General features: G+C 44.8%; 1 protein-coding gene across 5 annotated transcripts; it reads left to right on the top strand.

Moving 5' to 3' along the window:
• Positions 1-310: 310 nt before the first annotated feature.
• Positions 311-12,070, top strand: si:ch211-261d7.6 (zinc finger protein 135). Of its 5 annotated transcripts, XM_061776761.1 has the most exons (4): positions 311-800; positions 4,691-6,232; positions 10,741-10,908; positions 10,998-11,185. In XM_061776761.1, the coding sequence occupies exons 1-4, from the start codon at positions 635-637 to the stop codon at positions 11,033-11,035; spliced, it is 1,914 nt and encodes a 637-aa protein (XP_061632745.1). In that variant the 5' UTR covers positions 311-634; the 3' UTR covers positions 11,036-11,185. The 5 variants fall into 5 exon arrangements, with proteins under 5 accessions (XP_061632745.1, XP_061632742.1, XP_061632744.1 ...); XM_061776758.1 differs by lacking the exons at positions 10,741-10,908; positions 10,998-11,185 and having other exon boundaries at positions 312-516; positions 589-800; positions 4,691-9,328; XM_061776760.1 differs by having other exon boundaries at positions 316-800; positions 10,741-12,070.
• Positions 12,071-12,576: the final 506 nt, after the last annotated feature.

The raw sequence follows: 12,576 nt of genomic DNA, 5'->3' as shown, positions 1-12,576 counted from the left end.
ATGAAGTACTTTACTGTACTACGGATCACTGTAAACTGCATTTCAGGTTCAATTGGTCTTATATCTACCTACCAACGTTAGTATAGAGTAAAAATGCCTTTTTGCATATCTCAGCAACTGCTTTTGTGGTTTTATAATTAGCAAAGACAAAGCATTCAAGTCCATTTTCATGTCAGCCAACTTTGCTTCCAACACAATAGTACTTTCCTCGTTCGAAATTGTATTTAATCACTTTTAAGTTTGAACAATGTTGGGGTAGCAGCATGGAAAGATAAAACCGGAGATAAATTGGACGATTGGAGGTTTTCAGTTGGCTCGCCTGAGAAGGCGGAGGCCAATCGATCCCAAGCACCCTTGCGGTCAAAAAAACCGACGAAGAAGAATTAACTTCCGGAGAAGGATGAATCCTCGGTTGACTACGCGGGTCAGTTAGCCGTGTCCTGAGACGTTTCCCACCTTGGAGAAAACGTCCTCAAAAATCTCTGCTTATTCGTGGAGTTAACTTCACAAACACAGGTAGTGGTTTACCTGCTTTATTGTGTGTCTTTGTCGCCGCGTAAGGATTTATGCTCTCGCCGTTCGGCTAAGGAGCTCGAGTCAAGAGCAAGCTAGCGCTAACATCACAGCCGCACCAATGATGGAGCAAGTTCCGGCCGTTGTGACGGAAGACGTCCGGCCGGAGGAAGAGTCCACAGTCATGGATGTCGCGCCGTGCACCCCCACGGATGGGACATCGGCAAACAGCGATGCGCCGCCACGCGAGGACACAGCGGACAGCAAGTGTCCAGTCTCGGTTCAAGGTAGAAAACATCACCCTTGTTCTAATAAGCCAGAACTATCCGTCGGCGTTGATATACGTTACGTTACATTTAAGTGATATACCATTTTAAATCTATATGCTTTAATATGATGTTGATCTACCCTTTGCAGCTATAACAGCTTCAACTCTTGTCGGAAGGCTATCAACAAGGTTTAGGAGTAAGTTTATGGGAAATTTTGCCCTTTCTTCCAGGAACATATTTGTGAGGTCACACACTGAGGCCTGGCTCACAGTCCACTCAAAATCAACCCAAAGGTGTTCTAACGGGTTGAGGTCAGGACTATGTGCATTCCAGTCAAATTCACCCTTACAAAATTCTCTTATCCATGTCTTTATGGACCTTGCTTTGCGCACTGGTGCACAGTCAAACTGTTCGACTGGCCAAAATCTCTTGGTTCGCTGAAGCATTCCTTTCACTGGAGCTCAGGGGCTAATGTTTTGGACATTTCTAGTTTTGTGGGAACTGTTTGGAGATGGGCCCTTTCCTGTTCCAACATTACTGTATATTAGTGCCCAAAATCAAGGTTCATAAAGACATGGATGAGAGAGTTTGATGTGGATGAACTTGACTGGCCTGCACAATCCTGACCTCAACCCGATAGAACACTTTTGGATGAATTAGAACAAAGACTGAGACCCAGCCCTTCTCGTCCAACGTCGGTGTGTAACCTCACTAATGTGGTTCTGGGAAAATGGTCATAAATTACCATAAATGCACTCCTAATTTTGTGGAAAACCTTCCCAGAAGATTTTAAGCTGTTATAAGGGCAGAGGGTGGAGCCATGTCATATTAAACCCTATGAATCAGAATCAGAATCATCTTTATTTGCCAAGTATGTCCAAAACACACAAGGAATTTGTCTCCGGTAGTTGGAGCCGCTCTAGTACAACAGACAGTCAATTTACAGAACACTTTACAGAACACTTTGGAGACATAAAGACATTGACAAAAAACAATTGTGCAAAAAGATGCAGAGTCCTCTAGCACTTAGAGCAGTTCGAATGGCTAATATCGCAGATGCCACTTAAATTCATATCTGCGTCAAAGCACGTGAGCAAATACTTTTGCCAATATCGTGTATGTGCACTGACTTAGCAAATAGCCTGTAATGGTTAATATAGGTACATCTTGCTAATGTTACATATAAGGGAAATTTTGGTGTCTGTGCATTCATGAAACATTAAAATACGGTAATGTCGTTTGTCCTTTATAGTATAGATGAGTTACTGCTAACCAAAAGGATCCTAAGATAAGGAATTAATACACATGAAGGATTTTGATTACAGCAGGCATGACATTTTCAACCTCTGATCCATTTAGGATGAAATGTATACATAAACACTCACTTTACAGGTCCTAATTTTTACACGTGCCCAGTCTAATGTGATCCACGGCACATGAGCTGAAAAATACACAAACCCACATAATTTGAATATAAATTAATTGTTCCGGTTCTGGGTATTGTTTAAATTTGGATTAAGGTAGGGCTGAGGAATATGGCCTTAAATTCATATCATGGTATTAATCGAATAATTTTATGATCAACTTTTAAGTGTTAAAATTTGTTTTTGTTTTTTTTTGCATCTGAGTCGGCAACAGTAATTATTTTCATAAAAGATTCAATTGACTTTTTTTTCCTTCCATCCATCCCATCCATCCATCGGGTTGCGGGTATAGTAGCTTTAGCAGGGACGCCCAGACTTCCCTCTCCCCAGCCACTTCCTCCAGCTCTTCCGAGGGGATCTCGAGGAGTTCCCAGGCCAGCCGAGAGGCGTGGTCTCTCTAGCGTGTCCTGGGTCGTCCCCGGGGTCTCCTCCCGGTGAGACGTGCCCGGAACACCTCACCAGGGAGGTGTCCAGGAGGCATCCGAATCCAATGCCCCAGCCACCTCATCTGGCTCCTCTCGATGTGGCGGAGCAGCGGCTCTAATCTGAGATCCTCCCATATGGCCGAGCTTCTCACCCTATCTCTAAGGGAGAGCCCGGACACCCTGCGGAGGAAACTCATTTCGGCCGCTTTTATCCCGGATCTTGTTCTTTCGGTCACGACCCACAGCTCGTGACCATAGGTGAGGGTAGGAACGTAGATCGACCGGTAAATCGAGAGCTTCGTCTTTAGGCTTAGCTCCTTCTTTACCACAACGGACCGATACAAAGTCCGCATCACTGCAGACGCTGCACCGATTTGCCTGTCGATCTCCCGTTCCATTCTTCCCTCACTCGTGAACAAGACCCCAAGATACTCGAACTCCTCCACTTGGCACAGGATCTCATCCCCGACCTGGAGAGGGCACGCCACCCTTTTCCGACTGAGGACCATGGTCTCAGTTTCCGAGGTGCTGATTCTCATCCCTGCCACTTCACACTGCATACAACTCCAGTGAGAGTTGGAGTTCACAGCTTGATGAAGCGAACAGAACCACATCATATGCAAAAAGCATAGATCCAATACTGAGGCCACCAAACCGGACCCCCTCTACGCCTCGGCTGTGCCTAGAAATTCTGTCCATAAAAGTTATGAACAGAATCGGTGACAAAGGGCAGCCTTGGCGGAGTCCAACCCTCACCGGAAACGAGTCCGACTTACTGGCGGCAATGTGGACCAAGCTCTGACACCGGTCGTACAGGGACCGAACAGCCCGTATCAGGGGGTTCGGTACCCCATACTCCCGAAGCACCCCCCACAGGACTCCCCGAGCGACACGGTCAAACGCCTTCTCCGAGTCCACAAAACACATGTAGACTGGTTGGGCAAACTCGCGCGCACACACCCTTGAGGACCCTGCCGAGGGTGAAGAGCTGGTCCACTGTTCCACGGCCAGGACGAAAACCACACTGCTCCTCCTGAATCTGAGATTCGGCTTCCCGACGGACCCTCCTCTCCAGCACCCCTGAATAGACCTTACCAGGGAGGCTGAAGAGTGTGATGCCCTCGTAGTTGGAACACACCCACCGGTCCCCCTTCTTAAAAAGGGGGACCACCACCCCAGTCTGCCAATCCAGAAGCACTGTCCCCGATGTCCACGCAGAGGCGTGTCAACCAGGACAGCCCCACAACATCCAGACCCCTTTATGAACTGCGGGCGAGTCTCATCCACCCCCGCGGCCTTGCCACCGAGGAGCTTTTAACCACCTCGGTGACCTCAACCCCAGAGATAGGAGAGCCCGGCTCAGAGAACCCAGACTCTGCTTCCTCATGTGAAGGCGTGTCGGGGGTATTGAGGAGGTCTTCGAAGTTTTCTCCCCACCGACTCACAACGTCCCGAGTCGAGGTCAGCAGCATCCCATCCCCACTATACACAGTGTTGGTGGTGCACTGCTTTCCCCTGCTGAGACGCCGGATGGTGGACCAGAATTTCCTCGAAGCCGTCCGAAAGCGACTCCCACCCCCATAAACTGATTATGATTAAGTTCCTGTTTTGGTCCACAACATGTCAGAGAATAGGCAAAAATATCATTGTTTTCCAAAATAAAAGCAGATGTTTGCAAATGTCCTAGTTTGATTCAACACAAAGATGATCAGTGTGCTTTCATGGATTACTACAGAAATCAAAGAGTATTTACGGTTGCGAGAATGAAATTGGAGGATTAGACAATTTTAAGTTAGACAATGGCTCAAAACAATTAGTCGCAAAATAGTTGTCGAGTAATTCGATAATCGATTAGGTTTCGATTAATCGAGTAATTGTTCCAGCTCTACTGCATACCCTGACAGTATTACATTTCTGGGAATTATGCTTTGATATTCTGACAGAGTGCTTTTGGAAAGCTTTGTTTCATTGTGTAGACATTTACTGTTGTTGAAATAAAGACAATGCATATTTGTATTGGCCTTCCTGAAGGCTTCTCTTCTCCCCTTTCAATGTTTAGAGTTTGGGCTATTCTGCCAAGATTGCGGAGAAGCCTTTGGTGAGGAGGCAGCCTACTTGGACCATCGCAACCAGCACCCCGATGGAAAGTGCGCAATGTATTTGGAGCCGATGGACTATTCAGATGAGGCTGACGAAGATGAGGAAAGTACTAGTTCCTGTCAGTTATGCACGTTGTCATTTGTTGATATGAACGAATTCCGATCCCACATGGAAACCCACCGTGTTCAATCGTCTGGCACCCAGGAGATTTCTGGGTTCACAAAGCAGAACTCCTTTGAATGCTCTGATTGTGGGAAGAGATATTCCATGTTAGGACACTTTCTCAATCATCAGCGCACCCACATTCAGGCTTCCAAATCTCTATTTAGTGACTTGGAGGATTTAAAGAAAAAGTCCTTTCAGTGTGAGACTTGTGGGCGGAATTATTCTCGTGCATCTGCCCTTGACGCCCACCGACGTGGCCATGAAGAAAAGTTATTTAAACGCCGATACAAGACTTCAAGACACATGACTACTACTGATGAGTCGACACTCAAGCTAATTGGAAAGCAGACTTATGGTACTCCTGAGAAGCTTTTCAAATGCGCTTGTGGAAAAACCTTTCCTAGTATGGTGCGTTTGAAGACACACCAGCGATTCAGCCACAATAGCGAATGCTTTCCACAAGAAGCGACAGGAAAGCTGAGGAAAAATGTTTTTTACTGTCGAGAATGCAGGAAGGTATTCCATGGCCATCTTGCCTGGTTCAACCATGAGAAATGGCATGAAAACCATTCGAAAGATTCTCCGAACAGATTTCCATGTGAGTCCTGTGGAAAAGTGTTCATGACTCAAACCTTCTATTACAGACATAACCGCATGGTGCACAGTGGTGAGACTCCAGCAAAGTCTTTTCTCCATCAAGTGGGCCAACTGCAGAAGAAAGGATTTGAATGTACCGACTGTGGCCTAAAGTTCTCCAGACCATCAGCGCTTCACTCTCATCAGCTTCAACACACCAGTGCCTTTGGAGAAACCGAGAAAGTGTCCCAGGCGCATTCTTCTCTGCTACATCAGGAAACTTGGGACGGAGAACTGAAAGGCACTCAGCAGTTAAGTCATCACGTCCTGGCAGAGAATGTGCTTGCTGACATTAGGTCTGAAGATGACCCACATGTTAATGAGCCTGATGAAGATGTTATGGAGAGTTATGAACCTGGGGACTTCAATGTCCTGGTGATTAGTGCAAGTGAATCAGAGGACGAGGCCGTCCAAGATATGAACCCTCACCTTGAATCAGGATCCGCATCCGACCAGGAGGGCCGAGACAACGTTTCAGCCAGTAATCTGGTTTCAAAACCAGAGCTTGACTTGAAAATTGTACAAGTTGACTTTGAGCCCGCCAAGGGACAGCGCTCACCAGCAGCGGAAGCAGCTGAAGACAACGCAACCAAAGAACGATTTGATTGTCCAGAATGTTACCGGTGGTTTACTAGTGCGGCATCACTGCGGGCTCACATAGTGTGGCACAACTTTCGTAAGAGGAGACGTCAGACTAAAGGTCAGTCAGTGGAAGTTTACACTTGTGACAATGAAGCCCATACCTTTGCAGCAGGTCATTTTACAGAATATGAGAATGAAACTAACCAAGAATTAAACCAGGCAGAACTATTAAAGCAGAAAACTGTGACATGTGACATATGTGGTACACATTTTTCACATTTGCCCAATCAACGCGATGAACTTTCACTGTGCCGTAATTGTGAGACATCTAGCTTGTTAAACCACATGAGCAACCGCTCTATACAGAGGAAAGAGAGCATTTCGGCTACTACAAAAGTATACAATCCAAAGAAAACTCTTCTTGGGCCCAAGATTTACCACTGCGAGCAGTGTGGGAAAGGTTTTTGGTCTTTAGGAGCTTACTTGCATCATAAGCAAAGTCCGAGTCAGTGTATAGATGTGAGGCTTAGAACCGGTCGTGCACAGCCTGCGCACCGTGGACGTTCTTGCTCCAGCATGAAGGTTGCGTGTCCTGTTTGTGGTAGAAAGTTCCGACACAAGGGAATCATGACGTTGCACATGCGCACGCATGAAAATGGAAATCACAAGTGTGAAATCTGCAACAGAGCTTTTCGCCTTTTTTCCAGTCTGATCAGACACCAGGTTGTGCATAATGAACTCCTGCCACCACCTTGTAAATCTTTTCAGCATCAGGTAGAGCAGCTACAAAAGAATACGTACAGCTGCCCCGACTGCGGGAAGCTGTTTTCCCGGGCCAAAGCACTTCAGTTTCATATGAGGTATCACGGAAATGAGAGTGGGCATTCGCCATCACCACCCAGGTCTTCTGTTAGGCACGAGGACTTTCAGTGTGCCACGTGTCTCAAGCATTTCAGCAACAGGGCCTCCTTGCGGACGCACAAAAAGCTGTGCATTACAAAAGAACGTATATTGCTTGGTAAGACAGGTACCCTAAATAATAATGAGACAGGGAAATTGTCTAAGGTGAACTTGCAAGACAGCGCGGTGAAGTTACCACATAAAGTTAAGAATGAAATGGAGGAGGTAGGCATGGAAAGTCCAAATACAAACCCCAGTGAGTTCAAATACAAGTGTAACAAGTGTGAAAGAAGCTTTTCAGTTATTGGTGCTTTGAACTTGCATAAAAGAATTCATGCTAAGGGTTACAAAAAAGTAGCAAAAGCAACCTTGTCCTCAGCACCTAGCGAGGAAGAGTTAAGGAAAGATTATCCATTTCCCTGCTCAGAATGCGGGAAGCGATTTTTGTCCAACTCTGCCCTCGGCTCTCACAAACGATGGCATAAAAATGACAAACGGCCCAATCTTAAAGAACAGGTTTCCGACCACCAAAGGTCCACACTGCAGCCTCAACCTGACATTAAACCTAAGACTCACCAAGGTTACCAAGCATATGAGCAAGGCTCTCTTTTAGCTGAGCAAAGCAACACTCTGGAAACTAGAGATACTCAGACAGGTGACACCTCGCTCAATGTGAACCGGGTCATGAACGATGGGGGTGAAACCGTCTCGACGACGACGATTGCAAAAAATTACCAGTGTCCCCTCTGCTTGGCGAGCTTTTCCAAAGCCAGGGGCCTTCGTGCCCACACATGGCAAGCCCACTCAAAGAGTACAGAAAACAAAGCAAAGCGGGTCTTTGATGCTCAAAACACAAGCTGTGAAATAACGAGTGAAAGTATTTCACCAAAAATAAGCAACCCCCCTGTAAGCAAATTTGACGCTTCTCCTTTGGTTGTCACAAACCATGAGTGTGGACTTCACTGTGAATCTGCTGCCACAGTTCCTGACCATAAATTATGTCCAGCATCTGAACTGGGTGTCCAGGCTCCTGAGGCCTTAGCTGAGGTCTTGCCGCCTTACAGTCGCCTATCAGAGCAGATCGTCAAATGTCTCTTCAAGTGTGGGAAGTGCGGCAAAGACTTCCAGACTGAGGGGCAGTTAGAGACTCACAAGACCAAGGCAAAGAGCAGGCCTTTTTGCTGCGCCCTGTGCTGCAATGCCTTTTTAACTGAGAATCAGCTGCAGCAACACCTCGCCTGGCACGATCAGATCCGATATCGGCTCCCGAACGAGGTTCGCTTTCGCCTCAGTGCTGCTTTGACCCCAAAGTCTGTCAAACTCACAGGGAACGTACCAAGCCAACATGCTTTGAAGCAAGAGAGCCAGTCAGTCAGTAGCAGCGAAGCCTTTCTTTCATCATCCGCGTTGCAAAACCACAAATGTTGGCGTTGTAAAAGTGCCGTGTGTGATTGCGCTGACCCTTCCGTGACCGCCGATGACTTCAGGTCCCTTTCTAAACATGACCAGGCATCTCTTGGTGATTGCGATAGCCCTGCAGCTGTTTGGTCAGGAGCTAGAGATTCCCTTACTTGTCTTGAATGTGGAGCTACTTTTAGTCAGGAAACTGATTTGCACCAGCACTATACCAAACATGCACAAAGCATGTATTAAAGCATTTGTTTACATGTAAAGCTTGAGAGACTTTTGCTATTTGTTTGGTCGAGGAGATCCCTTTGTATGTCACTATACTAGATTATGTGTCAATTCTCCGCTTCCCAGGCTTTCCTGTTTACACCGGATTAGTAATGTATAAATGTTACCAATGCCACCTTGTGTGACACTTTAAAACCTTCCACATACTCAACATTTTGGTGTCAAGGAAGCACGCCCACTACTATAAATTAAAGTTGGAGCTAATAGTTGTATCTATTTTTCTGTCATTTAAAATATTGAAACCTTCTCAAATGCCATATTGGCAGAGCAAACCCATTGTATGCACTGTTCATTAAAGAAACAAAAAAAGCCTGACATAGTGCACTAATATTGTCAGTCTAAATGTACATTATGTACAGATTGTTTTGCATGAGTTGACTACTAAGCCCCACCCATTTCCATTGTTTATTTCTATATTGTGGAAAAGCTATTTATTGATCAAATGAATATGTGGTACTTGTATTCATTCGGGATGGTTCTTGATTACTTTACCGCTTATTTGGGGGAAAGATCTGTGGAGTAAGTATGAATGAAGCTAGTTTTCCTTAGGGTGATCATATGCCTACATGTTTACATGCTGTTTCTGAAGCTAAAATAAAGGGAAATATTGTAGTCTGAATTAGTGGCTTGTGTAATCACTTCACACCAATTTACACTAAAGCTTGTGTGAACTATATATATAAAAATCTATAAACATATTGTGTAAAATTTGACAAGTCATCATATTTAAATCTTTGGTTACTGGAGTCACTGGCTTTATAGTTGCGTCTCCCAACAAGTTTTAATTGCAGTACGTTAAAAGTTTGTTTGGAACTATCTCAACAAAGGCCAAAGTTTTTTTTTCTGTCTTCAGTTTTGAAGAGTCATGCTAAGTTTGGTTTGACTGACCTTATTGTTGGAACCTAATTGTTTTGTTGACAACATTTATGGTACATATTAGTGGTTGGAATCGCACAATATTTTGCCAGTGAAATCATTTTAAAGGCGGAAAATATATCTGGCCTGACTTCTCATCAAAAAATAACATGTCGGAGTGGCAAATTTCGTAGCAAGTCCAAGGTTAAGAACACGACATGGTTACTCAAAAGGTCATTTAGATGCATTTTGTTCAACACAGAGGTGAAAAGACCATCATAAAATCACTGTTATATCCACTAAGGTTAATTTAATTTAGTATTAAATGATGGATTGGCCTTGTGGATCAGTGCTTAAGGATGATTAGCAAGCCGTCTTAGAATTTTTGAGGGGGCTTGTTTTTATAGCATGCTTCATATCCCCCCCACACTCCTAAAAAGAACCTTGTCATTTCGTTAGCCTAATAGCATAATTGCCTGAGTCATTTTTAACTTGGTGTCACAATATCAATAAAAAATAAAAATATGCTTGATAAAAAAAATTTTTGTCTGTGTAGATCAGGGGTGTCAAACTCATTATTGTCACGGGCCGCATCGTAGTTATGACTTTCCTCGCAGGTCCGATATAAATGAAAGATTACATACACTATACACAACACGTTGATGAATAACCAGTTTTGAAATCAGAAGCCTATAAAAAAATGTTTATCAACTATTGCATTTCTTTTCAAAGGGTGATTGGTAACAAAAAAATGCTTGCAAATATCTCAATGTTATTACACCAGAACACAATGACCAATTTTGATTTGCTTTGGCGGGCCAGATAAAATGATGTGGCGGGCCGGATCTGGCCCCTGGGCCACCAGATTGACACCAGTGGTGAAGATTCTCAGTCATCCAGGTCGTCGTAATCCGCACAGGTTGAATCGAGGCAACGGGGCTTGGTTTTTTTCTTGTTTTCCGAAAAACGTTCAAAATGACTTGTGCAATTATGCGCATAAGGCTAACGATTTAGTCATAGAAATCTGCTGCTGACTAATATACATCTAACATCTGTGAGCGAAGAAATCTGCTGCAGCTAAATGTGCGTAATGACCTTTTCTCACCTTTTCTGAAAACACTTTCCAAAATGCTTACAAAATACCTTCTTTAACCGTGCATTTCCCCCTATTTCTAGCCAACCAGAGCAAAGTTGCGCAGGATTGCGGACCGACGTCGACAGCATCTTTGGATTACTTGGGCACCCGAAGGAAGGTGCTGAAAGATGACCAGGACATTAAAGTGGATGAGAATCTTGAATCTGAGAAAGATCTCCAAAAGAGCGCGGATGGCCCTGACATGAGAGGTTCACCGTCAACTGAAGGCTCTATGAAGTGCATGTACAGGTGCCAAATATGTGGGAAAGTTTATATGTATCTGCTCTCTTTTCAAAAGCACCTCGAGCTGCATACGGGAAAGAAACCTATACCTAAAAGCCCGATTGGCGAAAGTGCTCGTAAGTACGACTGCCCCATTTGCGGAATGGAATTCTACAGGAAAACCCGTCTCCGCGGTCACCTTCTGACTCACATGTCCCGTGAAGTGCACAGGTGCGATCAGTGCAACAAGACCTTTGATAACCTCAGTTTGTGGTTGGGTCACGAAGAGTTCCATAAAACGAGGCCCTTTTGGTGCCTTAGCTGCTCCAAGGGGTTCATGCAAGAGGATTACCTGAATAAACACCTGCAAAGGCACCACCTGGGGACGTACAAGTGCTTAATTTGTTCCAAACGGTTCTTCACGTCACGTCTGCTCGGTGATCACCTCAGCAGCAGCCACGCTTCATCGCAGCCCGTCGTAGGCTCCGCAAGTCTGAAGATGGCCGCTGCCGGGTCCGGTGATGAAAGCGTGATGGAAGACGGAAGCGTGCTTTCTGCTAATGATAAAGATGAGCAAGAACCGCAAACGTGTGTAGAAACAGAGGGAAGTTTGCAAACATCTGGAAATTTTGAGAAATCTGGAGAGCTTTTTGAGAATCGAGAGTTTTCTCAATCCAACGTGTCTGATTGCGGAGACCTGGTGCAGCAGCCCCCAAAATCATCTACCGCGCCTGCTGGTGAGGAACTTAGAAAAGCAGGAGTAGCACAAACGACACAGGAAATTAACAGTGGTGAGCAACCGGAAGATGGAGACGATCATAAGCATTGGGAATTTGAATGTTTTGAATGCGGTACGGGCTTTGACGACATAACTCTGCTTCATTTGCATTACGTGAAACATGCCACTGGGGACCTGCCTTTTCCTGACACTGAGGGGTGAACAATAATTAATGCAAGACTGTTTTTATTCCACAGAGACTTCACCGACAGCTGGGTGCTGCCTTTTCAGGAGTTTAGAGGGATAGAAAAATGAAATTGAGTTATCAAACTAATTTTTTGAATGGATTTTCATGCTTGTAATAAACTGTCTTGTCCATGGTTGATACTACTTTTCATTGTTCAACATAACAGTAAATTGTTACAAATACACACACTGTCAAGTCATCCATGTGATATTTCATATCTAATTTGGTTAGACAAGCAAACACTAGGAGAACATAAACACCACGCAGGGCCTGAGCTGAGATTCAAACCCAGAACCTCTCCACTATGAAGCAGATGTACGAAGTACTTTATTCCCCGTGCTGTGGTAGTAGGTGAAATGAAGTGTGTAAGGACTTCCCATGGTGCACTATTTAAAACTCATAAGGATTGGAAGATTTGCTCGACAGTATATCAACATCTTAAATAGCCCACCTTGACTGGAACGCTTTGTTCCCTGTGTTTTTTTGGACATACTTGGCAAATAAAGATGATTCTGATTGATTGGCGACCAGTCCAGGGTGTACTTTTGCATTTTGCGAAGTCAGATGTTCCGTCTCACTCGTGACTCGGAACAGGATACACACAATTGAAAATGGTTAGCCAAAAAGATAGTTGTCATAGTAGCGAAATTCGCACACAAACACTTGTATTAGTAACAGTACCAACAAACT

This window comes from Phyllopteryx taeniolatus, chromosome 6, assembly GCF_024500385.1.
Source record: "Phyllopteryx taeniolatus isolate TA_2022b chromosome 6, UOR_Ptae_1.2, whole genome shotgun sequence".
NCBI classification, from domain to species: domain Eukaryota; kingdom Metazoa; phylum Chordata; class Actinopteri; order Syngnathiformes; family Syngnathidae; genus Phyllopteryx; species Phyllopteryx taeniolatus.
Note: the sequence above shows the minus strand (reverse complement) of the source record. Positions and strands in the feature narration are given on the sequence as shown.

Bases quoted from the DNA above. Each gene is read 5' to 3' on its own strand.
- si:ch211-261d7.6 (XM_061776758.1), top strand. From the start codon at position 635: ATGATGGAGCAAGTTCCGGCCGTTGTGACGGAAGACGTCCGGCCGGAG. The intron at 801-4,690 runs GTAGAAAACATC...TTCAATGTTTAG, and splicing joins GTGTCCAGTCTCGGTTCAAG to AGTTTGGGCTATTCTGCCAA.